This window comes from Phaethon aethereus (genome assembly GCF_964289735.1).
Source record: "Phaethon aethereus genome assembly, chromosome: 25".
NCBI lineage: Eukaryota > Metazoa > Chordata > Aves > Phaethontiformes > Phaethontidae > Phaethon > Phaethon aethereus.
Genome location: NC_138601.1, coordinates 6,807,882 through 6,833,768, shown reverse-complemented (window position 1 = coordinate 6,833,768; position 25,887 = coordinate 6,807,882). Strand labels below are relative to the sequence as shown.

Below are 25,887 nucleotides of genomic sequence, written 5' to 3'. Positions count from 1 at the left end.
TTGCCAGACTCTAACTGATGTTGGCTGCTGCCTAGTGCCTAATGCAATGTCTTATGCATACTGGTATTTAAGAGGAACTGTCAACTTAGTCTTCATCACAAACTTCAGTTTTGTGTGATTAAAAAAATTTTTATAAACCTATCATAATCAACAATGTTCATGTTTCTTAATCAGCTTGAACCAGAAGGGGCGTGAGCAGAACTTAACAGTTGTGCTGGAGGCAGAGATGTGCTAGGCCGCTTGTGGTGCATACACCGCCTGGCTCCCCTGTAGGGATGGGTGACCTCCCTTCCCTGGGCAGGGAGGAGCGTGGGCTGCTTGCCCGCAGACCTCTGCCCGAGTCTGGGCTGTGCCAGCTGCTCCTGCCACCCCAGCTCTTGAGAAGCAGGATCTCTCCCACTGAGACTGAGGGTGGTTCAGTAAGCTTGTGGTGTGCTGTACAGTGGCATATGAGGAAGCCTGGGGCAAAGAGTGGGAGTTGGGAAGCAGGGGGGAGCAGTATGCAAAGGAGCTCAGCTTGACAACTGGACAGGCTTAAGAATATTGTGATGAAGTATTAATGAACAAAATGGCTCTGTTCCTGGAGGATGATGGCCTTCAACAATGCTACACTCCTGTCACTGCTGCATGAGATCCTTATGCCCAGGGGTGAGACCTGGAGTCAATATGGAAAATAGAGCATCCCCTTGCAGCTGTGCTGCTACCATGTGTGCTGCTAGGCCAGCACCATATGTGCTTGGGAGAACCTGAAGATTGAGATGTGCTGGTGCCTGAACCTGCTGCCTCTCCTCAGCTGCGTGGTGGCAGCTGAAGCTCTGCGAGAGGCACAGTTACAGTCAACTGTGTGACCACCCTGGGCTGGGCTTGCCTGTGGCTTGCAATGTTGGGGCTCTGAAAGCTCTCCTGGGTAGCTGCAAATAAAGATGTCTGTATGAACAGCCTTGGCTCCTGTGGGCTTCATCCTCTATTTGAGGTCTTGGTGCCTTTTGCTCATGCTGGATTTCCTTAAAATGCTGGAAGCAGGAATGGTCTGGAGCAACTCAGTGATGGAGTTCCCACCATCTGGCTGGAGCACAGGCTGCCTGTGGTGTGTGGGCTCCAGCAGCCTCAAATCTGGTGCCATGGGTGCTGCTTGTTTCCATGCTGCAAGGGAGCCTGGCTGCTCATCTGCCAGAGGAGCTCAGGACTGCTGTGGGACATCTTGGGTCTCCTTGCTTGCAGTGTGGTTTGGACTGGTGCTGCTGGTTTCCCCAGACAGCAGAGGGACCTGTTGGAGAAGGGCTTTCCTTAGCCCAATTGTGAAGAAACTTGTGAGCACAATGCGAGTGCGGTTGCCATCTGCTGGCTTCTTTTACCTGGTTCCTGGTTGGTAGGGCTTCATTTCTAGCTCCTTCCAGGACTTTGGGTCTCCATCTCTGTGAAGGAGCCTGCGATGCCCTAAGGGAAGGGGTGTTTTGCTGCTGCCTGAGCAGGACTGGGTATCAGGCCTGGGGTCCTGCTGCTGTTGCTGGCAGCAAAGCCTCCTTGCTGCCCGTGCTGTGCTGCGTGGGGAAGGGCTGTCCGAGCTTGGAGCAGCTTTAGCACAAACAGGCGTGCCTGCCTGCATACCTGCTGCCTGCCTGGGCCTGAGCATGGGTGTTTATGGTGGTTACACACAGTGCTTGGAGATGGCTTCACCCTCCCTGCTGCTGGATCTCAGGGGGGGCTCCAGTGAGCCCCTTTCTGAGCTGGGGCATGGGAAAGTGTGGCTACGACAGGGGTACCCTGCAGCCAGCCAGGCTGTCCAGCATGGTTGTTTTCCCATTTGTGGCATTGGCCAGGGAGCAAGGGGCTGTGGAGCTGGTGCAGATGCTGACAGGAGCATGAGGAGGGAGTGAGGGCAGCTTGCCTGCTCCCTGGGAGAGCAGCCTCTGCTCTGGTACAGGTGAGCAGGGCTGCCCCTCCCTGCTTGGGACCTTCCTGGCTCCTGCCATGAGCAGCCCAGTGCTCACAGATCCCTTCCCTCCCCGTCCACTGGTGGCCCCATTTTGTGCTGCCCAGAGACACCAAGAGAGGTTTTTCCCTCCCTGTGCATCCAGCTCCCATGGCATCAAGAGTGGAGACCAGGGCCCAGCCCTCCCCACCAGTCAACACCAAGAGAACACAAGCAGGTTCTATGCAAAAGTATTTTTATTGGATACAAAAACATTCCAGTATAGTGAAAAAAATGACATCATTGCTGATGGAGCTTGTCTGGGCTAAAACCCAAGACTTGCTGCTGTCTGCTCCGGTCCTGCCGCGGGCCATCGGTCCCCCTCCCATTACGCCTGGGCTTTAGCGGTGGCTCCGTTCTCAGAGGCTGTTCCAGGCTGTGGGGCTGCAGGGCTGACCTGGATGGGCACGTTCCTCTCCGGGGCAGCTGGCAGGGCCAGCCTGGGGGCCTCGATGCGGAGCTGCCCCTCCTTGGACAGGGAGCAGGTCAGCGCCTCGGCATCCACCTCCTCGGGCACGTCCCACTCCCGCTTCAGCACCTCGTACTTGTAGGAGAAGGAGCCCTTCTCATCGACGTTCTGTGTCTCCTTCTGCCCTACCAGCACCACCTTCCTGCCCACCACCTTCACCGACAGTTGCTCGGGAGCAAAGTTCTTGACGTCCTGGCAGATGGAGAAGCCTTCCCCGGAGCCCTGGGTCAGGGCTGCGCTGGTGCTCGGGGCTCGCTCCATGGCGGTGGCTCCTTGGCTGCTCAGGAGTTGCTCAAAGCTGCTCATGAACTCCCGAGCTTTCTCCATCTCCTGCTGCAGCTCAGTGAAGATGGTCTCTGCGTGCGGCCAGAGGGTCCTCACCGTGCCCAGCCGGGTGGCCAGGGAGCTGGAGGCGAATGGTGCGAGGTGCATTCGGCAAAGCATCGCTGCTGCTGCTGCTGCTGCTGCTGCTGCTGCTGCTGCTGCTGCTGCTGCTGCTGCTGCTGCTGCTGCTGCTGCTGCTGCTGCTGCTGGCGGCTCTCTGGCTGTGCCCTCTCCAGGGGTTGTGAGCGTTCTGCTCCGGTGCTGCTGCCCGTGGCTTTTATTCCCCTTCCCGGGAGGCGTGGCCTCATCCTGCACATCACGTCATCCTCGGGAGAAGAGCTCAGCTCTTTCCAGCCTGTTCCAGCTTATTCTTGTTACTCATCCATGAGGTGAGGCACCTCTTACGTCGTGCGCAGCATACCTTCGCCCTTACTCTTGCAGCTCTGCTCTCCTGGCTTATAATTAGCAGCATCACCTCAGCCTCCGAGCGAGATGCCTGAGCCGCCCCTGCCAAAAATCTGTGGCCTTTCTACTTCCCAGGCAGAGAGCAGGGCTGGGCTCCGCTCCTCCCTACCTTCCCTGCCCTTGCCTGTGGCCCATTCCACCCCCCCGTCTGCAGGCAGGAGAGCCCCTCTGCCCCTTACCCCGTTTGCAGACCCTCAGCTGCCTGGGACCCCCTGGTGATACCAGAAACCAGCCCGTGTGCCCTCCCCGGGAGGGGTGCACCACCGCCATGCTGAGGGGCTGGGACAGGACGGTGGGCAGCCCCTGGGGAGGGGGGGGGCCAGTGCGAGAGGCATCCGGCAGCGGGTGACATAGGAACACGTTGCTTTCACGGTGGGGCCATCCCCGCGCTGGCTGAAGTGACGTGCTCGCGGCACAGTGACCTGCACTCTGCTGAGCCTCCCAGCGCGGGGGGCTGCGGGAAGGGCTTTGCTTGCCCGCCGGCCGGCAGCCCTGCGGGTGTTGCTGCATCACAGTGGCTCTGCAGAAACCCGAGCTTGCAGCCGTGACTGCAGCTCTCTATTTGTGGCGTGTGACTCGACCCCAGAAGCAGGCGCTGCTATTTCAGATGGCAGATAATCAGCTTCTCAAAAATAGGCGATGGCTCCAGGACGGTGCGTGGGGAGAGAGCGTTCTGGAAGGGGCACACCCCTGGGCAGGGGAGGATAAAACCTGTGGCTCCCCAGCCCCAGCCCAGCAGCGCTTCAGCCCCTGCAGAGAGCAGAGCCGCAGCACACGCCGGGAGTGCACACCAGGAGCAGAGATGCTTTGCCGCCTGCACTTCATGCCACCTGTGTCCAGCTCGCTGTTCCCGTGGCTGGGACCTGTCCGCACCCTCTGGCCGCATCCAGGCACCCTCTTCGCTGAGCTGGAGCGAGAACTGCGGCTGGAGATGGAGAGAGCTCGGGAGTTCATGAGTAGCTTCGAGCAGTTCCTGAGCAGCGGGAGCAGCCCCGGCCGAATTGGCATCGCCACGGAGCGAGCCCCGAGCACCAGCGCAGCCCTGACCCAGGGCTCCGGGGAAGGCTTCTCCGTCTGCCAGGACGTGAAGGACTTTGCTCCCGAGCAGCTGTCGGTGAAGGTGGTGGGCAGGAAGGTGGTGCTGGTGGGGCAGAAGGAGACGCAGAGCACGGATGAGAAGGGCTCCTTCTCCTACAAGTACGAGGTGCTGAAGCGGGAGTGGGACGTGCCCGAGGAGGTGGATGCCGAGGCGCTGACCTGCTCCCTGTCCAAGGAGGGGCAGCTCCGCATCGAGGCCCCCAGGCTGGCCCTGCCAGCCGCCCCGGAGAGGAACGTGCCCATCCAGATGGGGCCGGCAGTGGCGCAGCCGACAGCCAGCACCGATGATGGAGCCGAGCGGGCCAAGGCGTGACGGGGAATGACACGAGGCCGGGCTGAGCCCGGCTGCTGGGGAAGCTGCTGGCTGCAGAGCGGGACTGCGCCGGGGACTGCACGACAGCCCGGCGGGGGTGGGTCTCTGCCCAAAAACATGTAGCTTTTTTGATATGTAATAAATACTGCTGACTTTTATTTGCGTGGTTTCCGTGTTTGCCGGTCACACCTTGCCCCATGCTTTGCAACGCTCCTGGCTGTGCCCACGCAGCGGGACCGCAGCCTGTGGAGCCGGGCTGTGCTGGCACAGGGCGCGTCCCTGGCACCTCTTCCAGCCCTGTCTTGGCAGAGGAGGTCACCTGAGGGGTTCCAGCACATGCACAGCGCTGAGCACCCCCGGGAGGCCCTGAGCATCCCCCCTGGGCAGCCCGTGGGCAGCCGGCCCCCACCTTCGGGATGGTGCTGGGACGCTCCCGTGCGGCACCCGCTCGGACACGAGCCGTGCCGTGCCAGCATCACCCGTGCCGTTCCGAGCCGTACCGAGCCCCGTACCGTGCCCGCCCCCGCCGGCATTGCTGGCACCTTCCAGGGGCTGCCAGCGCGTTCGCGACCCAGCCTGCCGCCAGGCCACGCCCCTCAGTGGCGAAATGGGCGGGGCCTCCCATAAATGGACAAGGGAGGGCCGAGCTCACTCCATATATATACACCTCTGGAGGCGGGCATATCTTGGGGCTGGGGCGGGGCCACACTCCATATTGGGCGGAGAAGGGGGGCGGACCTGTTGGGTCCCACCCCCGTGTTTACAGTTAGGAGGCGGGGCACGGGTGGTGGGGGCGGGGACTCACACCACATTTGGTGGAGAAGACGGTCGCAGTCCATATGTGGCGGAGAAGGCGGGGCCGCACTCCAAATTTGGAGGAGGCTGCGGAGCGCGCCGTGCAGCGCCGAGCACCGCCGAACCGGACACGCTACCGGTTACCGGAGGCGGTGGAGAAGGAGCTTCTCCGGGCAGCGATGACCCCGAGCCGTCGGCACCGCCCCGGCAGCACCGGACACACCGCCACGCCCCCGCCGCCGCCGCCACGGACTACCGATCCCGGCGTGCCTGGCGCGCAGGCGCAGTGAGCGCGGAGCGCACGCCGGGCCCGGCATGGCGGAGCCGGAGGCCGCGCAGCCCGGGCGGCCCCCGCCGGGCCCGGGAACGATGGCGGGAAGCGGCGGAGCTGGGAGCGGAGCGGTGGCGGGAGGAACCGGGTCCAGCGACCCAGCGCGGCCCGGGCTGAGCCAGCAGCAGCGGGCGAGCCAGCGCAAGGCTCAGGTGCGCGGGTTCCCCCGCGGCAAGAAGCTGGAGAAGCTGGGGGTCTTCTCGGCCTGCAAGGTGGGCTAGACCGGCGCCGGGCGCAACTGGCGCGGGGGTGCAAGGACGTGTATGGGTGGGGGGTGCAGGAGCGGGGTGCTGCGCTGGGCAGAGCGGTGCAGGGGCGGGTATCAGCATGTGCACGGGCAGGGGATGCAGGAGCGGGGTGCTGAGCGGTGCCTGGGGTGCAGGAAGGAGGTGCTGGACCGTGCATGGGATGCAGGGGTGGGTGCTGGGCCGTGCGTGGGGAGGGAGCGCGGGAGGAGGGTGCTGAGCTGTGAAAGGGAGATGCAAGGACATCCATGGGCGGGGGTGCAGGATCCTGGGGCTGCATGCAGGAGAAATGCGAGGGAGTGTTTAGGGTGCTGGGTGGTGCAGGGTGGGTGGGACAGGTTGAGGAGGCTCTGTTGGTGGGGGGAGCTGTTTGGCTGGAGCAGGCAGCAGCCTTGGCACAAGGCAGCGCACGGGCTGCTGTGTGATGGCCTCTCCTGCCGCTCGTCCCAGGCCAACGACGCCTGCAAGTGCAACGGCTGGAAGAACCCCAACCCTCCCACCGCCCCCCGCATGGACCTGCAGCAGCCGGTGACCAACCTGAGCGAGCCCTGCCGGAGCTGTGGCCATGCGCTGGGTAACCCCCCCGCGGGGCGCCCGGGACCCCCGGGGAGGGGGAGCGGTGCCGACCTGCTGGGTCTCACTGTGGCTTTCTCTCCGCCACAGCGGACCACGTATCCCACCTGGAGAACGTCTCGGAGGAGGAGATCAACCGGCTGCTGGGCATGGTGGTGGACGTGGAAAACCTCTTCATGTCGGTGCACAAGGAGGAGGACACGGACACCAAGCAGGTGTATTTCTACCTGTTCAAGGTGCGTCTGGGGCTGGGCACCTCTCACTGCCCCGCTCATGGCGGGGCTTGTGCAGAGGTCCCTCAGCTTTGCTGGGGAGCTGGGGCTGCTGTCCCGCTGCTTGTCCTCTGCCTGCTCAGCGGAGAGCTGTGGTCTGTGACTGTGAGCCGTCCCGCCAGCCCAGCCGGAGACCCGAAACACTGACCCTGTCCTGGGAGTGACGGCTCTCCCAGCCTTGAATTCCCTTGGGAGGGAGGTTTCCAGGGAAGAAACGGGCGTGCTCCGAGCTGGACCCTGGCACCTTCCTGGCTGCGTAAATCGGTGCAGCCCTGCAGCAGCGTTCTGCCACTTCCCCCGCTCGTGGCGTGCCTGGTTTTTGGGACTTCAGTAACAGTGTCTGATGGCATTTCCACAGCTCCTTCGGAAGTGCATCCTGCAAATGAGCCAGCCTGTGGTCGAGGGGTCCCTGGGGAGCCCCCCCTTCGAGAAACCAAACATTGAGCAGGTGAGGCTGCTGTCAGGCTCATGTGTTGCACTGATGACTTGTCCTGTGTTTTGCGGCTCCTGCCCGGTCCCCTTCCTCTTCAGGGGGCAGTACTGAAGGGTCTGGTACAGCACCCGGTGCCCCTCCACTGCCCCTTCCTCTCCCCAGGGAGTTCTGAACTTTGTCCAGTACAAGTTCAGCCACTTGCCACCCAAGGAGCGGCAGACGATGTACGAGCTCTCCAAGATGTTCCTGCTCTGCCTCAACTACTGGAAGCTGGAGACGCCGTCCCAGTTCCGGCAGCGCTCGCAGAATGACGATGTGGCCACCTACAAGGTCAACTACACGAGGTGAGGGCAAGAGGGGCTCAGCCAGCCTGGGGGTCTGCCCGCTTCTCCCACCCCCACATGGGGCTGAGCCCTGTCTCCCAGGGTCTTCACCTCTCCCCAGCTCTCCTGGGCGAGGAGAGCATGCATCCAGTGGAGAGATTGCTTCCAAATAATGTCAGCCATGACCCACCCAGACGCGTGCTCTTCTCGTCCCTGCTTCCAGCATGGTTGTTCCAGGAGGGATGCGGATGCTCTGGGGTCGCTGGTCCCGGGCCTGTCGCTGGAGCGTGTTCTTGTCTCCTAGGTGGCTGTGCTACTGCCACGTGCCGCAGAGCTGCGACAGCCTTCCCCGCTATGAGACCACCCATGTCTTCGGGCGCAGCCTCCTCAAGTCCATCTTCACGGTCACCCGCCGGCAGCTGCTGGAGAAGTTCCGGGTGGAGAAGGACAAGCTGGTGCCAGAGAAGCGGACGCTGATCCTCACCCACTTCCCCAAGTAGGTGCCCGATGCAGGGATCGCTGCTGCGCCGCTGGGGAGGCTCTCCTTCCTTGGGGCATCGCACACTGAGCGTGACCGCCTGCGCTCCCCACCGCGTGCGGCGCCGTGGGGCTGTGTGTGCCTGGCGCCTACTCGCCAGCCAACGAGCTGCTCCGTGCCAGGTTCCTGTCCATGCTGGAGGAGGAGATCTACGGCGAGAACTCCCCGATCTGGGAAGCCGATTTCACCGTGCCGGCCGCGGAGGGCGCACAGCTGGTGTCTCGCCCAGGTATCTTGGGGAGCAGCACCCCCCAGCGCAGGGGCTGTAAGATAAAGGACTGAGGTGTGGGTGAGCCTTGGCCCGTGGTGGTGGCTGGGCTGCTGCGGTGCGATGAGCTGCTTTCTGCCAGTCACGGGCATCACTGGTCTCTCCCAGCCGCAGTCAGCACTGTTGCTGTGCCCACCACTCCACTCTTCAGCAAGAAGCTCAGCAACAGCAGCTCTGCCACGAGCATGGATGCCAGCACCCCGGAGCCCCTGCCAGGTAGTACCGGCGTCAGCCTGGTGCCAGAGTTGCTGGGACCTTCCTTGGTCCCTCCCGGTGCTGGATGTGTCGCTCTGCTCCGCTCCCCAGGGGAGAAGCGGAAGCTGCCTGAGAGCCTGACGCTGGAAGATGCCAAACGGATCCGTGTCATGGGAGACATCCCCATGGAGCTGGTGAATGAGGTCATGCTGACCATCACGGACCCCGCTGCCATGCTGGGCCCCGAGGTACAGCGTGGGGGACACTGAGGCAGCCAGCGGTGCTCTCCCGGGCCCGCAGAGCTGCTTTCCTGATGTGCCAGGGCCTGGCTGGGGTCAGTGAAACCCCCTGCACCCCCCAGACCAGCCTGCTGTCGGCAAACGCGGCGCGGGATGAGACAGCCCGGCTGGAGGAGCGCCGTGGCATCATCGAGTTCCACGTCATTGGCAACTCGCTCTCGCAGAAGTCTAACAAGAAGATCCTGATGTGGCTGGTGGGCTTGCAGAACGTCTTCTCGCACCAGCTGCCCCGCATGCCCAAGGAGTACATCACTCGCCTCGTCTTCGACCCGTGCGTGGCTGGGGGGGGGGGGGGCGGCACGGGGGGCTCCCCTCTCACCCTCGCCTGTGCTGCCCACAGGAAGCACAAGACCCTGGCACTGATAAAGGATGGCCGAGTGATCGGGGGGATCTGCTTCCGCATGTTCCCCACCCAGGGCTTCACAGAGATCGTCTTCTGCGCCGTCACGTCCAACGAGCAAGTGAAGGTGAGAGCGGGGAGGTGGGTGGTGGGGAGGAGCGGAGCGGAGCAGTGGGGCGCAGGATGGTCCCGCTATAGCTGGTAGAGCCCTGGGGGTGTCCCAGCCCCACTTAGCACTAGCTCGCCCGGAGCAGCAGCGATTGCTCTGGGGACATCTTCCAGCTGCCTGTGGGTGGGAGGGGACCGTGCGTCCTGAGTTGGGCTGCTGGGGGGGTCTCAGGGAGGGACCCCTGTCTCACGGTGGCTCACGGCTCCCCCAGGGCTACGGGACGCACCTGATGAACCACTTGAAGGAGTACCACATCAAGCACAACATCCTCTACTTCCTCACCTACGCAGATGAGTACGCCATCGGCTACTTCAAGAAGCAGGTGGGTTCCTTCCCCTGGGGCGACTCCCCTCGGCCGTCCTGCCCGCCAGCCCCCTCCCACCCACCCTTTCCCTCTTAGGGCTTTTCCAAGGACATCAAGGTCCCCAAGAGCCGCTACCTGGGCTACATCAAGGACTACGAGGGGGCAACCCTGATGGAGTGTGAGCTGAACCCCCGCATCCCCTACACCGAGCTCTCCCACATCATCAAGAAGCAGAAGGAGGTACGTCCCACGGGCAGGCAGGTGCTGCCAGGCTCTGCCTGCTCTGGCCCCTGCCAGCTGCCTCTTGAAGGCAGGGGAGAGGTGTTGAGGATATGTCGACCCTTGGGAACTGTCCCTTGAATCTCCCCGGGGAGCAGGCTCGCGGGGCAGAGAGGGGACACTGTGGTAGGGTTTATGGTGGCTGGCATTGGCTCCAGCCCTGGGCAGTGGGTGCAGCCGGTGCTCTGGCCCGTGGGGTCCCCTGTCATAGTTTGGCTCCCTGGAGCATCCTGCAGTCCCTGCTTGCCTACCCGCTTCCAACCTCCCCTTCCCGCCGCAGATCATCAAGAAGCTGATTGAGAGGAAGCAGGCGCAGATCCGCAAGGTCTACCCCGGCCTGACCTGCTTCAAGGAGGGCGTGCGGCAGATCCCCATCGAGAGCGTCCCCGGCATCCGTGAGTCCTGCCAGCTTCTGGCAGGGAAAGGCTGTCTGGCAGGAGGGCTCCGTCCTCCCGCGCCTGCGGGTGGGGGGCAGACATGGTGACGTTGACCCTTCATTTCCAGGAGAAACAGGGTGGAAACCGCTGGGGAAGGAGAAGGGGTGAGTGCTGCGTGGGGGGACGCGTGTCCCACAGCAGCTGGGCTGCGGGGGCTCGGCTCAGGCTGCCCCTCACCCCCGGTGCTGGGCTGGGGAGAGGCTGCCCACCCCGGGCTGATGGGCACTGGCTTTGTCCTGCAGAAAAGAGCTGAAGGATCCGGACCAGCTCTACAACACCCTGAAGAACCTCCTGGCCCAGATCAAGGTGTGGGCAGGAGGGAACCCTTCTCTCCAGGGCGCCCGTCCCTCCCACGGCCCTCGGAGTTGCCTCCCTTGGGACAGGCTGTCCTGGGCTGTGCCCTCGGGGGGCAGGTGGGGTGACGCAGGCGCGTGGGGAGCAGGACCCCTGTGTGCTGGGGCAGTCAGGGGCTGCCTGCGCTCGCTGCTGTAACCTGCCCCTCACCCTCTCCCCAGACCCACCCCAGCGCCTGGCCCTTCATGGAGCCGGTGAAGAAGTCGGAGGCGCCGGACTACTACGAAATCATACGCTTCCCCATCGGTAGGTGGTTGTGCCCAGGGCAGGACGGCGGAGGGAGGGCTGTGGGAGGGATGTGTCATGACCCCATGAGGGGGTGTCATGGGAGGGGGTGATGGGGTGCTGGGAGCCCCTGGACAGCCCAGAAGAGAGGGACGAGTTGGGACTGTCGGTCAGTGTCCAGCTCCATGGCTGGGCGGTGCAGAGGCCTGGGGGGACCTGACCCTTCCCCACCCACAGATCTGAAGACCATGACTGAGCGCCTGAAGAACCGCTACTACGTCACCAAGAAGCTGTTTATCGCTGACCTGCAGCGCATCATCACCAACTGCCGCGAGTACAACCCGCCTGACAGCGACTACTGCAAGTGTGCCAACACCTTGGAGAAGTTCTTCTACTTCAAGCTCAAGGAGGGGGGGCTCATCGACAAGTAGGGGAGCTGGCCTGGACCTGTCTTGGCCACCGGCCCCCACCCAGAGGGTCAGGGCTGCCCGTGGGCCTTGGCCCTGTGCCCTGGGCAGGGGCTGCTGGAGGGTTTGTGGCTGCTGAGCAGCCTGGGGGAGCTGGGCCTTCCCTCCGGGGGGTGAGGGAAGCAGGGGCTGCCTGGTGCTTCTATCCCTGAGTTGCCGGCTGCCTCTCCTGGGCGCGTGTGCGCAGCGGGGCTCGAGCCGCCTCCTCGGGCTCTGCCCGGGGCAGGGGCAGCGCTGAGTTCCTGCCTGTCCCCGGGAGCCCCCCGGCACCAGCACTTCCCTCCTCCCCAGGGTCGTGCCTTCTGCCCCGGCTCTCCGCGACAGGGCAGGGGCACACAAGTGCTTTGGTTTTCTGCTTCCGTCCGCACACGGGCAGCCCCTGCCCCTCTTCTTGAATGTACGGCAGGGCTCAGCCCTGCCTGCCCCGGGCTGGGGGCAGAGATGCTGCTCGTGGTCCAGGGTCTGGCTGTGAGCCCCTGCCCCCCCACTTCTGCTGCCTCTACCAGCTCTTCCCTCCTCGTGGGGGCAGGTCTGCCCCCAGCCCTGCCCCTGCCTGGGGCAGGGGCCCAGCTCCGGTCTGTACAGTGCTCCCTGCCTGCTCCCGCTGCCAGCCCAGGGCTGCCCCTTGCCTGGCCGGGAGCGGTGAGGGCTGGGCTGCCCCGCTGCTCCTCCGGCTCCCGGGGCAGGGCCATGCCCGGTGCTGCCCCAGCGAGGAGCCAGCCCCTGCCCCTGGGTCTGGGGTTGGCTCCTGCTTGCGTCCCCCCCTTGCTGCTCCCTCCTTGTGCCTCGCAGGCCCTGTTCCCCCCGCGCCTCCTCAGGCGCTGGCCTGGGACCTGCCTGACCCCGGCGTTGGCTTGCCCCCCACCCTCGCTTGGTCGCCTGCTGCCTTGCCCCCGTGCTGTCATCACTCTGTGGGTGCCGGTGCCACTCTGGGGCTTGCTGGCCCTTGCCGGGGTGGGCCCAGCCCCGTCCAGCCCTTCCTCGCCACCCATTCCACTTCACTGGTGTTTTGTTTGTGTTTGTTGTTTTTTTTAATAAATGTCCTTGTGCAGCCCCCGCTGCATCCTGCAGTCTGGCCGTGAAGCACGGCCGGCCGGGGCTGCTGGGGGGGCGGCAGCGACGGAGCTGCTCGGGCGGGGTGGTGCAGAGACCCCCTGGGCCGGGCTGGGGAGGCCGGGGCCGCTTGGCTGCGGGGAGGCCGTACCGGGGCGGCTGCGGGGAGGCCGTACCGGGGCGGCTGCGGGAGCTCCGCCCGCTTTCGGTTTCTGTCCGTGGCCGGGGCTCTCGGGGGTGGTCCCGGGCCGGCGGGGGGACATCGCACCCGGCTTAGCCCCGCTCGGTTCGGCCCGGCGCGCCCCCGCCGCCCTCCCGGTCCCTGCAGCGCGGCCGGCGGGGCCCCCCCTCGCCGGGGCTCCGGCAGGACGCGCCGCCCCGAGTTTCGTTTCCCGGCTGGGAGCGGCCCCGGCCCCGGGAGCGGCGGAGCGGGATGGAGCTGCAGGGGTACCAGCGGGAGGCCGTGGCCCCGGCCCTGCGTGGCCGCAACAGCATCATCTGGCTGCCCACGGGCGCCGGCAAGACCCGCGCCGCCGTCCACGTCTGCCGGCAGCACCTGGCGAGCCGGCGCAGCGGCAGGGTGGCCGTGCTGGTCAACAAGGTGCCCCCCGGGGGCAGCGGGGCAGGGGCTGGCGGGGGCTGAGCGGGGGCTGGTGGGGGCTGAGCGGGGTCTGGTGGACGCAGGTACACCTGGTGGACCAGCACGCCGAGAAGGAGTTCCGTGCGCTGCAGGGGGACTTCAGGGTGACGGCCATCAGTGGGGACAGCAGCCAAAAGTCCTTCTTTGCCCGCGTGGCAAAGCAGAGCGACGTCGTCATCTGCACGGCCCAGATCCTGCAGAACGCGCTGGTCAGCGAGGAGGAGGATGCGCACGTGGAGCTGACGGGTGAGCGCGGGACTCCCAGCGCTGCTCACCCCACGGCCGGGCCTCCACCGGCGGTGCGGCTCACTCCGCTCCCCTCCCTTGCCGGGTACAGATTTCTCGCTGCTGGTGATAGACGAGTGCCACCACACCCACAAGGAAGCCGTCTACAACAAAATCATGCTGAACTACCTCCGGCGCAAGCTCAGCGGGCAGCAGGACCTGCCGCAGGTCCTGGGCCTGACGGCGTCCCCCGGCACTGGTGGAGCGACCTCCTTCGAGGGGGCCGTGGAACACATCCTGCAGGTGGGTCCTGCACCCCCCATCCTGCACTAAGACAGGTTGCAGGGCCCCAGTACAGCTTCCCCTGGGGTGTAGTGGGGTGTCCCTTGGGGTGGGCGTTGGTAACCTGCTGGGCAGGTGCTGGGCAGCGGGGCAGCCCGGGAGAGACATCCCCAAACATGCCAGGGTGCCAGCGAGCATCACGTGCCGCATCGCCCTGGGCTGCCAGGCTCAGGGCTGGAAGCGGGGTCTCGCCCTTTCAGATCTGTGCCAACCTGGACACCGAGGAAGTCACATCGGTGCAGGAGGAGCTGCAGCACCTGCAGAGCCACGTCCCCCAGCCCAGGAAGCAGTACGACCTGTGCCAGGAGAGAGCGCAGGTGAGGGGAGGCCGGTCGGAGCCACAGGGCTGCTCGCTGGGTGAAAGACGAGACCCCCCCCCAAGCCCTGCTGAGCTGGGGGCTGTGACCCTCCATCTGCTGAGCTCAGGCCAGTGTGAGCAATCACTTGACCCAGAGCATTGGAGCAGGGAGATCCCACAACCATCGGGGTCCTGCTGTGCAAACAACCCCTAACCCTGGGCCAGGCGTTCCAGGCTGCACCTCCAAGGCTGTCCGGAGCAATGTCCCCTATTCCTCGGGTCCTGAGCCCCTCTCTGCTCCAGGACCCCTTTGGCGAGCAGCTGAAGAAGGTGATGGAGCAGATCCAGCAGTACATGGAGATGCCTGGCCTGCCGCAGGACTTCGGCACGCAGTTCTACGAACAGCGCATCGTGGAGCTGGAGAACAGAGGTGAGGAGGTGGCAGTGTGTGTGCGGCGGGGCAGAGCCGACAGGCGCGGGGCCAGGCTGTGACCACGGCATGCCCTGTCCCTCACCAGCGGCAGAGACATTTTGTCGCACGACGCGGGTGTGCGCGCTGCACCTACGCAAGTACAATGATGCTTTGCTGATCAACGACACGGTGCGGATGATCGACGCCTTCCAGTGCCTCCAGCAGTTCTACACCACCGAGAGGGACGTGAAGGACCCCACCGAACAGTTCCTCACCACCATGTTTGAGGGTAATGGAGGGGCCTGGAGGGGGGTTGGTGCTGGCTGCATTTGGCAGGGGGGGGCCCTGACGCCCCTCTTGCCTGCACAGAGAACAGGACAAGCCTGCAGGTGCTTGCCAGGGACCAGCGCTACGAGAACCCCAGGCTAGTCAAGCTGGAGGAGATCCTGCGGGAACACTTCCAGCCCCTGGGCACTTCTCGTGGCATCATCTTCACCAAGACGCGGCAGAGCGCCCACAGCCTGCTCAGCTGGCTGCAGGACACGGCCGCGCTCTGCCGGCAGCACATCAGGGCTGCCGTCCTCACTGGCGCCGGCTACAGCAACCAAACCAGGCACATGACGCAGGTGAGCGGAGGATGGGAAGGAGCTGGACCTACCCCTCTCTGCACACATTGCAGGTGCTGCGGGTGCTGCCTGGGGCTCGGAGCCCTACGCAGCTGCTGAAGCATCAGCCGCCTCTACCCCCAGAATGAGCAGCAGGACGTGATCAAGCGGTTCCGCGAGGGAGCCCTCAACCTGCTCTTCTCCACCAGCGTGGCCGAGGAGGGCCTGGATATCCCCGAGTGCAACATCGTGGTCCGCTATGGGCTGATGACCAACGAGATCGCCATGATGCAGGTAGCTGCCCGGGCTCCCTCCAGCTGCTCTGCCCAGCCCCATCTTGGGGACAGCCTGCCAGGACACCCCAAAGCCAAGGGGGTGGGACATGGGGGCACTCACATCCCATGCCTGCTGGCAGCTCCCTGGAGATGAGCCCAGCCCCTGGCAGAGCATCTCCTTGGTGAAGCGCAGCAGGGTGCGGAGGGTGGATCCATCCTCATGGGGTGGCATGGGGAGGCAGAGGGGGTTGGCCATGTCCCTCCTCTGCTGAACACAGCGTTTGGCCCTTCCGCTGCAGGCCCGGGGCCGTGCCCGTGCCAAGAACAGCGTCTACTCCGTCCTCGCCAAAGCCAACAGCAGAGAGGTCTCCCGCGAGTTGCTCAACGAGGACCTCGTGGAGCTCATGGAGAGGGCGATCAGAGCAGTGCAGGCCATGCCCGAGCAGGAGTACCGCCTCAAGGTGAGCGCTGGGCGCTGCCCTGAGCACCAGGAGGGCCGGGCAGCTCCTGCCCACGTCTGCTGCTTGGGCACAGCCCCCTGCGCCCTGGGGCGGCGCCAGCTCCTGGGAGGGGGTAGCATCAGGTGCACGGGGCAGTGCGTGCCCACCCCGTCCTGCCCACCCCGTCCTGCCCATCCTGCTGTGTGGCTCATGCTGCCCGGTGCGGTCCATCTCTCTGTGGCTGTGTGTCTTGCCATGTCTGCCATCTGCCCGTGCCTGTTGCCCTGCGCTGACCACCGTCCTCCCCGCCGTCCTGCCTCCCCCTGCCCTCTGCAGATCACGGAGCTGCAGCGAGTTGCCGTTACCAGCTGGCTAACGAAGGAGGCCAGGATCAGCGAGAGGCGGCAGCTGCACGACCCGGACGCTGTTTGCCTCTACTGCGTCAACTGCAGTACGGCGGTGTGCCACGGCAGTGACATCCGCACTGTGGAGGGCATGCACCATGTTAACATCAACCCCAACTTCGGGTAGGAGCTGGGCGCTGGCAGGGGCGAGCGGGCAGAGCCCCGCTGTCAGGCCTTACTTGCACCGGCTGCCGCACTCTCCACCCGGGAGGGGCAGGGGGTGGCAGCAGCCTGCTGCTGGCTCTTTCGTGGGGACACTGGTCCAGGGAGGTCACAAGGGCTTTGTGGGACTGTGCTGCTCTCTTTCTGTCCCGTGGACAGACCCCTCAGAGTGTCTTTTGGCCCCTTCCTTGCAGGTTGTATTACAGAATTTCCTCTGGGAAAATACAGTTCCAGCGGACTTTCAAGGACTGGGAGCCCGGCTGCCGCATCGCATGCAGCGGGTGCAGCCAGGTGAGCGCGGCACATGGCAATGCCCCCCGTGGCTGCATCCCAGTCGGAGTCGGAGGGGCAGGAGAGGCCATGCCTTGTGCCCCAGCTCCTGGCTGAGAGATGGAGCTGCATGTCCCTTCAGCACATGCCCACGTAATGTGTGTGACACACATGCGGGACGTGGACACGGGTAACTGTCTCCAAAGGGGACGTACCCCGGGAGCAAGGAGCTGCCTCCCTCCCAGGTGTCCGTGGCCCTGCAGCCTGGGGATGCTGCGCCGCGGCTGCATGACTGTCCCCTCCCTGCCCACACAGGACTGGGGAATGGAGATGATCTACCGGCAGGTGAAGTTGCCCATCCTCTGCATCAAAAACTTCGTGGTGGAGACGCCGGCTGAGAAGAGGAGGTACAAGAAATGGAGTGCTGTGACATTCCCCATCAAGGAGTTTGACTACGTGGAGTACTGCTGCAGCACCCATGGCCAGCTCTTCTAGCATGGGCTCTGCTCAGAAGAGGACTATTCCCAGGCCACCTCCTGGGGCAGTGGGACCCTTCCCGTTGCCCTGGGCATGGGACCATCCCTCCAGGCCCGTGCAGCCAGAGCGCCATGGCTCACTCCTCTTTTCCTCGCTGGACCGAGCTGCCGGAGCACATCCCTTGCTACAGCCTGCGACTGCAGGAGGAAGCTTTGCTGCGCCCGTGCAGAGAGGATGAGACACTGGGATGGGAAAGCATCCAGACCCTTCCCTGCCCACTGGCAGCTGCTCCCTGTGCTGCTGCCTTCCCCTCCTGTCCCCCAGCACTGCCAGGCCCAGGGGGCTATCCCCATGGCCAGTATGCCACCCTGCCAGGCAAACCAGCCATTTCACATGGGCCCAGGACATGGCCCAGAGTTTCTCTGGCAGCTTCCTGTCTGCTTTGTGAGGTCAATTGTCCTCCATTAAAAATGTGCATGCACTGGGAATGAGGCAAGTGCTGGCAGTTTCGTTCATTGTGAGAGCTTTCTGTGTGCAGGCAGGTGCGATGGGCGACAGCCCTCGCACTGGAGCCAGACCACCTCATCGCCCGCTGGAGAGCCAGATCCCACGCTGGCTGCGCAGGGGTCCCCAGGGAGGCACCTGCGAGTGCCTGGAGCGAGTTGCATGTGTGGGGCTGCCCCAGTCCTATCCCTTCACGCAGTCAGTGGGCTGAGTGACCCACTTCACCCACCCACCCGAGACCAAACCTTCTCGTGGCCCAGAACGAGCCTCAGCCCCTCCGGGGCAGCTCAGCCTTGCCGGAGCACAGCCAGAGCTGGGGGTGGGTTTGACCTTCTGGCAGAACCGGGGGGGCCGCCGCGGCCGGAGTCGCCCGGCCCCGGGGAAGGGGCTGTGTGCCGCCGCCCCGGGGCAGCGGGGCTCGCCGGGCCCCTTGCTTCCCAGCGGGGAGGCTGAGGGAGCCGAAGGGCTTGCGGCAGGACCCCGGGCCGGCCCCGGGAGGCTGTCGGTGCCGGGGGCTCGGGGGCGCCGCGGCCGGGCCGGAGTGTTCTCCCGCCGCCGGGCGCTAGAGGGAAGCCCCGGCCCGGCCGGGTGTGAGTGCGGTGCCCGGGGAGCCGGGGGACGGCCGGGGCGGCGGGCCCGGCCCGGCCCGGGGGTGCCGCCCGCCGGTCAGAGGATGCTCAGCCGGTACCCGGTGGGTGGCGGGGGGGCTGCGGCGCTCGCACCCGCCGCTCCGTGCGTGCCCCTTCCCCGCGGGATCCGGCCACGCGTGTCGGTGCCCGCCGGGGGACCTCCCGCTCCGGTAAGCGGCGCGGTTGTGCGGCGGGTCACGGGTCGCTCCGGGGATGCGGGGGCGGCGGCGGGAGCGCTGCGGGGGCCGCGGTCTGTCCGTGCCCCGGCCCGTCCCGCGGCGCACACGGAGCTCCCGCGAGGGGCGGCGGCTCCGCGGGGCGCCGGTGGCTGCAGCCCGGGGGGGGAACGGGACCTGCCTGCCTGGGCGTGACCTCGACCCACAACTCGCCCCCTCTCGGGGCGGCCACCCCCGGGAGCGCGGTGCCGCGGCCACCCCGGGCCGCTGCCGGCGGCAGCCTCCGGCACGGACGCGAACAGCTCCCGCCCGACTTCGGAGGCTTCAGCCGTACCGAGGCAAAGCCCCGTTTCAGGTGGAGTTAGCCCCGGGGGAAACAGGAAACCAAACCCCTGCTCATCAGAAACTGGGTAATGAGGCCGTTTGAGTTATTTGCAGCTCTCTGTGGGATGAGTTGGCCTCTCCTACCTCTCCCCAGGCAGAATCCCTCCTGCAGGGACCCCAGATCATCTTGCTAAGCTCAAATTGCCCTGATTTGCGCTTGGAGAATCCAGGCTGTGAATTAACCTGATGGGTGCCTGCAGCAGCGGGTGGTACGACCTCTCACCAGCCTGGATGGATCTGGTTGTCCTTTTTGGTGCACAAACCCAGAATTTCTGCAACATTGATCCGAGCTTGCCCATTTTTGAGGGGGTACCCCTGACCACATGGGATACAGGGGCAGGACAGCATCGCTCTGTGGGACTCTGTAGGTTTTGCAAGTGGGTCTGCACCCAACCTCTGCTTGTTCCTCCCTATGCATCTCTGCTTTAATGCCAGCCCTATCTGCTTCTCCTCCCCGGGGTCTCGGTCACCTTGGGCCTGGTGGCAGGGAGCAGCTGAGCTGCAGCGATCGGTGCTGCGACCTTGGCCAGCGTCCTTCAGAGCCGGCATCCTTCAGAGCCAGCCTCGCGTGGCTGAGTCCCCAGGCTGCCTGTGGCCAGGCCAGCCCGTGTAGGGTGCGGGTATGTGCATCCCTGCGACCCCCGTTAATCCACCCAGGCTCTCGTTGGCAGCCTCTTCCGAGTGCGCTGTCGCTGCATCCCTCAGCCCGGGGCAGAGGCAGTGGCTTCTCCCCTCTGATCAGCCATTCAGGTCACTCTGCATCGATCGGGTCTGGAGCGTGCTGATAAACTGGCTTGGGAGCCACAGGGACTCGGGGAGGATGAAAGTCCATCTCTGACCAGGTCTGCGTGTTGTGGGGCTGCCTTGAGCACGTTCCCAGCCCGCTCCCGGCAGGCTCTCTCCGTGCACCAGCAGTGTCTTTGCTTTGCACCGCTCATCCTCCCCCTGCGGGTCAGACCCCCAGCTGGGGAGGGCCTCTGCTCCCCTTCCCAAGGAGGAGAAGGGGGCTGCATGGGGGCTGCACTCTGCCCTGTGCCACCCCACTCCCTCCTCCCCGTGGCACAGCGTGGCCGTGGCCCCACGGAGAGTGACAGATGTACCCGGCCCTTTGGGCAGCGCCGGGCAGTCTTGTCCTGTGATTAAACCAGCCTGAAGCCCCACTTCATCACTCCAATTGCCCTGTCAATAGCCGGGCATTAGAGAGGGCTGCTGGAATGGTTCTTGGGCGCTGACACATCCCGTCAGTAACCTCCGGGTTTAAGTCTGTGGCTCAGAGCATCTTTGCTTATCTCAGCTCCCTGAAGCACTTATGTTCTCGGCCGTCATAACTCCCTGCCTGTAAGTGGAGACAGGCACCATTAGCCCCGCAGCAAACAGCTGCTGCAGCAAGTTTTGCTGGCAAAAGTGCAATGAAGGTGTTTTCTACCTGCTCTTTTGCAGGTGAGCTTCCCGCAGGCAGCCAGGCCAGGCTTGGTGTGGGGACGGGCACAGCCCCAGGAGCACCTGCATCCTCCCTCCCCAGCACCCCTCGTGCCTCCAGCTGTGTGTGCCCACAGACCAGGGCGAGGGCAACGCAACGATTTATTTTTATACAGCCCATTTCATTTATCATCAGTGCATCAGAAAGCAACAATTCGCCTTCTAATGCAAGCTGGAAAAACTCTGGTTCGACTCTGTTTGGCAGCACCTCAGATTGGCCATTTCCTGAGGCTGGGAGTTTAGCAGAGACTTAGAGCTCAATCTGTTTAGTTTATCGAAAAGTAGCCCGAGATGTGACTTGATTACAGTGTGCAAGTACCTTCCTGGGAGAAAACTGCCAGGTATTAAAGAGCTCTTTAACTTAGCTGAGAGAGAAATATTAAGAACTGAGGACTTGAAGATAAAGCCAGATAAATTGAAACAAAATCAGGTGCAGGTCTGCAGCAAGGAGGGTGCAGGATCCCTGGGCACCTTTCTCAAAGAGATGCTCTGGCTGGACCGCAGGTGCTGGCGGCCGGGGGTCCTGACCTGGGGGGCTGCTCTGTCCTGCCCCTGCAGCTCTGGGCCTGTGCAGCCACAAATCTGGGCAGCAGCAGGATGAGTCCGGTGGCACCGTGGGTGAGGGCAATAGGGGACTGAATTTTCCTTGCGAGCATATCTGAAAACCTCGCTGTCGCACAGTATCTTTGCTGGAGCCCGGGAGTGTCAGCCCCTGAGGTGACCTTTCCTGGGACAGCTGGAAATTTCTGCACCAGGGGAAATTCCAGCCTGGTGAAAACTGCTCATCATGGAGGAACTCAATCCTGAAAACCAAAAGCCCTCCCTCCACGCTGCTCCTACCTCCCCTCTCCTCCGCTGCCGGCAGCACGTGGGAGCACAGAAAGTGTGCGGGAACGTCCTTGCCTTGCTCTGCTCTGCCATCCCCACGACCAACGGCTGCACGTCTAACGATTCCTGCCAGGATAGCATGTCAGGTTGCTGGTGGATTAAACAAGGGGATTAGCATCAAACAATTTCCCTCCCGCCTCGAGCACGGAGACAGGAAATATAATCACTGAGGTTTTATTCTGCTTAGGCTAAAAAAGCTCCCTGGCTTGTGGCCGGGCGATGCCAGCCGTGCTGGTAGCACGGGGAGGCACGTGCCCAGGGCGCTGCGGGGGCAACGCTGCCTCTGCCGCACACGGGTCCCTGCCGGTGCTGTGGCAGGGATGCCGAGGCCAGGGGCTGCTGGTCCTGGGGGGCTCAGGGAGGTGTCCCTGCTCGTGTAAGCGCTGCAGCCTGCGCCCGGGGTGCTGGGTGCAGCTGTGGCCGGGTCAGACCCGTTGCCCAGCCGCGAGGCATGCATGTGCGCGGGGGCTGATCTGCTGGGTGCGGGGCAGGGGCTGCAGCCCTTCGTCCGATGCCCCCGAGGAGGGCACAAAAGCTGGGGCTGGAGAGGGGGAGGCACGCAGCCCCCAGGCAGCGACCAAGCCGCCCCAGCACCGTCCTCCCCGCTGCTCCTGCCAGCCTGGGCTCAGCTGTGGGCAGCAGAGGATGGAACAGCCTTGTAGGTGTGAAAACAAATCTGTCTTCCCAACAGCTCCCAGGTTCCAGAGCCAGGGGACAGCGACGCAGCTCTGATCCGATGGCCGTGGTGCTGCAGACTTGCTGGCTTTCATCCCGAGCTTCATCCCCACCTGCGATCACAGGATCCGCCGTCAGCACCGGGGCACAGCACTGCCCTCTCAGCCTCTATAAAAGAAGTAAAATAAACCCTCTAATCCAGGGTGCGTGTTTGATAAAAGGAACTCGCGCAGCTCTGGCTGGGGGCAGGGGCAGAGCAGCCAGCCCCGTGCTTGGCGCAGAGACTCAGCGTCTCTTTGGACCAAAGCGCTGCGGGGGAGCAGCCAGCCTCACATCCCCGAATCCTCTTTGGCCCAAATCTCCTCGGTCCCTGGAGGTTACTCGGCTGCTTTCATCCGAGGAGCATTGCCAGGGCAGCCAAGTCCCTGGTCAGCCAAGGGGGATGGAACCACTTGCTGAGGCAGCGGCTGGGCTCTGGGTGGCAGAGGGGCCGGTGCCCGGAGCTGGGGCTCGGCACGGTGCTGCCTGCAGAAGTATTGCCCTGGGGAAGGGGGTGGCACAGCAGCGGTGGGGGGACTGGCGTGGGGCTGCGAGGAGGGGGACCACAGTCATTCGCTTCCTCATCAGACATCCGAGAGCAGCAGAAACCCCGTGGAGATCTCCCCCTGCGGCTCCTGGGGTTCTGGGTCTGGGCTGGTGGGGGGGCTCCTCCTGCCCGGGAGGGGAGATGCTGCTGTGAGTTATTCCCGAGGGGGATTTGCCATGTGTGTCCTCCTCCAGCGATGGGCTGCCTGCTTCTCCCCAGCTTGAGACGGGACATGGGGAACCCACGGGCTGCTCCCCAGCAGCAGCACAGGCGAGATGCGGCTCCTCTCCCCGCAGCTGGTCCCCGGTGCCCCCCGGTGCCGCAGCTGGTCTCAGAGCCCCGTGAGAGGGAGGCTCTCCTGCCTCTCCCGCCTCTCCCGCCCCTCCCGCCTCTCCAGAAACTCGTGGGAACCTCCTCACCAGTCAATCGTCTGAAATCAGCCGAAAGGTCCTGGGCAGGTGCCAGTGTCCAGGCAGACGCTGCCGTGTGCGTGCACACCTCGCTTTTCTAGGAAGCCTGGCTAAAAATACTGTCCTAGGGCTGTGTGGCAAAAGACCGGGCAGATCCCCAGCTCCTGTAAGGCCGAGTGATTTACAGCCCGTGCATGATCCCAGCCCCGCTGTCCCCAGGGGCTGCGCAGGGGCAGGGGTGATCCCGGCACGTGGCACCCAGGGCCGAGGCCAGGGCACGTCTCCGTCGGGCAGAAGGGCAGAGGCTGCAGGTACAGCCCTTCTTCAGCGCTGCCGGCGGGGTTTGCCTCCCTTATTCTTGCTGATTTTTAGGTGAATCTCTGCATTTGGGCTGTGCATCAGCAGGACGCAGGGAAGGGAAGGGGTGCGGCACGGTGGGAATGAGACCCAGGGATGGCTTGGTGGGTGCTGGCACAGCCAGGGGCCCCAGGGACCCGTGGCACAAGCTGCAACATCAGAAAACTCCCCCCCAAATCTTATGCACTAAATCTCAGATTACTGGCTTCATAATTGGATCTGTCAGAAACCGTCACGCTTAATGTGCAGCTGCCAACACGCCGTGCGGCTCCTCGCCACGCTCCGCGGCTGCTGCTGGCTCTGCCCCTCTCCCTGCCCCTCGGCGGGCAGAGCCCTCTCCTCAGCCCAGCCGCGCTGCGCAGCCGGGAGAGCCTTGTCCTGACGCGTCCCTCACGCCTACCCGCCGCAGAAACATCCCCAGGCGCTGCTGCCCAGCCCGGCGTCGGGAGCGGCTGCCGCTCATCCCACCCATTCCAGACACCCACCCCTTGGCATTCAACACGCCACAAGCTCTCCCCTCCCATCCGGAGCCATGGACTGGGAATACCCGCTCTCCTGTCCCGTGCCGGTGCTGCTGGATGCGGTTGCGAGTTCCTGAATAAAGAGACAGGAGGTTTTGCACCCAAGGGATGTGGGCTGGGCTGTCACTGGCGGCCCAGTGGGTGCTCCCAGTCCGTCATGCCTCACATGCCGCCCAGCTGCTCCTGCTCCTGCAGCCATGGTTATTTCGGTGGATGGTTTTGCTCGGTAGTTTGTTTCCCTCCCACAGTTTCTCTGCTATTACCCAAAATGGGGTACAGCAGGGCAGCGGCGGTGGGAGAGAGCAAGGAGCTGCTTTTCCTTCCCATCCCCTGCAGGACCACACGCATGTTCCTGGAAGCTCTTCAATGTCATTTACCCTCCCCAGCGCGGAGCAGAGCCTCGGGCTGTGCAGTGGGACGTCGCAGCCCCTCGGTCAGGTCAGGCTGCGCCTCCCACCCATTCCTGAAGCCCCCACAGAGGGGCCAGGGAGTACGGGGCTTCTGAGGAAACATCCAGGGTTTTCCAGGAAAAGGTCAGGATTTCTGGTTTGTCTCTCTGCCCCAGGGACCAACAGCTGGGGACGGGCACTGGATGCCTGGGGTTTTCCAGCTTGAGGAAAGATCCAGATTGCACCTAAACCTCCAGCCCTGGGAGCACGGCAGCGCGGGCCAGACCCTGCTTTGGTTTGGTGACCGCTGAGTTTTGCCTCAGGGTGCCTCAGTTTCCCTCTCTGCTACTGTGGTGGGACGGTACCGGGGAAGGTGGTGGGACAGTGCCGGTGAGGCCGTGGTGATGTCGGCGAGGCGTGGGAGCCCGGCAGCCTGCGGCCACTGAGGAGGAGTGTGCCTGTGTGTTCTTCACCTGAGTAATCAAACCTTTTATCCAGTGTTTGATTAAAGGCCACAAAACATATTATCTTTGATTCTTTCGCTTTATTGGTGCCTCGGAGATGAGGGTTGCTCTGGTACTTATTAGTCACAAAGCCCTAACCTCGCGCTGCGTTCTTGCTATCTGAGAAATGAATTATTAATGGTGCATTAAACAGAGACTGGAAAAGGGCCCTGGGACACTGATAATCAGGAGCTAATTGAGGAAGAAATGAGATACCGCTCCCGTTGCAGAGCAAGGACTGTGCAGTGCTGCGATACAGAAGGTGACCCTGCTGCAACTCCTGTCCGACTGCACCAGGCTCTGCCGGCCTGATGCTCGCCGATGGCTCACGCGTGCACGCGCTGCCCTGGCCGGGGTGCTATTCCACAGCTGGGATGCTCTGCCATGGCCGGGATGCTCTGCCACAGCCGGGATGCTCTGCCATGGCCGGGATGCTCTGCCATGGCCAGGGTGCTCTGCCACAGCCAGGGTGCTCTGCCATGGCCGGGATGCTCTGCCACAGCCAGGATGCTCTGCCATGGCCGGGATGCACTGCCATGGCCAGGATGCTCTGCCACGGCCAGGGTGCTCTGCCACAGCCAGGGTGCTCTGCCACAGCCGGGATGCTCTGCCACAGCCGGGATGCTCTGCCACAGCCGGGATGCTCTGCCATGGCCGGGATGCTCTGCCATGGCCAGGGTGCTCTGCCACAGCCAGGATGCTCTGCCATGGCCGGGATGCTCTGCCACAGCCGGGATGCTCTGCCATGGCCGGGATGCTCTGCCATGGCCGGGATGCTCTGCCATGGCCAGGGTGCTCTGCCACAGCCAGGATGCTCTGCCATGGCCGGGATGCTCTGCCACAGCCGGGATGCTCTGCCATGGCCGGGATGCTCTGCCATGGCCGGGATGCTCTGCCACAGCCAGGATGCTCTGCGTGGTCTCTATGCTCTGCTGTGTCCCACGCATGTCCTGCCTGCCGCGGGAGACCGGAGCAGGCAGGGCCCGGGCAGCGCCTGCATCTGTGCAGGCAGGAGGGCTGCAGGAGCTGGTTTGCGCGGCAGCCGCTGCTGACGGGAAGAGACACTCGGGCACCGTTTCTCCCTGCGCGTCAGCTACTCCTGGGTGAAACAGCACGGCCAAGGAGCGGCCCTGGGCACGCAGGCCGCGCCGGAGCAGCGCCCGTGGCTGTGGCAGCGTTTGGCAGGAGGGACGAACGTGGCCGTTGGAGTCAGGGGATTAGCACAGATTTTTCCAGCCTGCAGACAGCCCAGCCCAGCACCATGCCAACATGCCAGTTGGGGCCCGGCAGAGCTC

General features: G+C 64.1%; 4 protein-coding genes across 4 annotated transcripts; 3 read left to right on the top strand and 1 right to left on the bottom strand.

The window, feature by feature from the left end:
* Window positions 1-2,300: 2,300 nt before the first annotated feature.
* Window positions 2,301-2,885, bottom strand: LOC309413548 (heat shock protein beta-11-like; the record flags this gene model as incomplete). The annotated part of the gene is made up of 1 exon (XM_082010720.1): window positions 2,301-2,885. The coding sequence occupies one exon, from the start codon at window positions 2,883-2,885 to the stop codon at window positions 2,301-2,303; it is 585 nt and encodes a 194-aa protein (XP_081866846.1).
* A 984-nt stretch (window positions 2,886-3,869) lies between these two features.
* On the top strand, window positions 3,870-4,641 carry LOC309413546 (heat shock protein beta-11-like; the record flags this gene model as incomplete). The annotated part of the gene is given in 2 exon segments (XM_082010718.1): window positions 3,870-3,889; window positions 3,891-4,641. Coding segments are annotated over 2 exon segments (771 nt in total).
* A 1,110-nt stretch (window positions 4,642-5,751) lies between these two features.
* Window positions 5,752-11,452, top strand: KAT2A (lysine acetyltransferase 2A; the record flags this gene model as incomplete). The annotated part of the gene is made up of 17 exons (XM_082010727.1): window positions 5,752-5,979; window positions 6,463-6,586; window positions 6,676-6,821; window positions 7,216-7,305; window positions 7,453-7,634; window positions 7,918-8,109; window positions 8,274-8,380; window positions 8,528-8,635; window positions 8,726-8,862; window positions 8,976-9,380; window positions 9,634-9,744; window positions 9,823-9,966; window positions 10,286-10,400; window positions 10,510-10,546; window positions 10,685-10,748; window positions 10,958-11,042; window positions 11,259-11,452. The coding sequence occupies 17 exons, from the start codon at window positions 5,752-5,754 to the stop codon at window positions 11,450-11,452; spliced, it is 2,469 nt and encodes an 822-aa protein (XP_081866853.1).
* A 1,362-nt stretch (window positions 11,453-12,814) lies between these two features.
* DHX58 (DExH-box helicase 58) lies at window positions 12,815-17,218 on the top strand. The gene is made up of 12 exons (XM_082010437.1): window positions 12,815-13,142; window positions 13,226-13,427; window positions 13,519-13,709; window positions 13,949-14,065; window positions 14,350-14,476; window positions 14,565-14,747; window positions 14,828-15,084; window positions 15,208-15,357; window positions 15,638-15,799; window positions 16,115-16,305; window positions 16,539-16,635; window positions 16,930-17,218. The coding sequence occupies exons 1-12, from the start codon at window positions 12,975-12,977 to the stop codon at window positions 17,107-17,109; spliced, it is 2,025 nt and encodes a 674-aa protein (XP_081866563.1). The 5' UTR covers window positions 12,815-12,974; the 3' UTR covers window positions 17,110-17,218.
* The last annotated feature ends 8,669 nt before the right edge of the window (window positions 17,219-25,887 follow it).

Bases quoted from the DNA above. Each gene is read 5' to 3' on its own strand.
- DHX58 (XM_082010437.1), top strand. From the start codon at position 12,975: ATGGAGCTGCAGGGGTACCAGCGGGAGGCCGTGGCCCCGGCCCTGCGT. The intron at 13,428-13,518 runs GTGAGCGCGGGA...TGCCGGGTACAG, and splicing joins TGCGCACGTGGAGCTGACGG to ATTTCTCGCTGCTGGTGATA. The intron at 15,085-15,207 runs GTGAGCGGAGGA...CTCTACCCCCAG, and splicing joins AAACCAGGCACATGACGCAG to AATGAGCAGCAGGACGTGAT.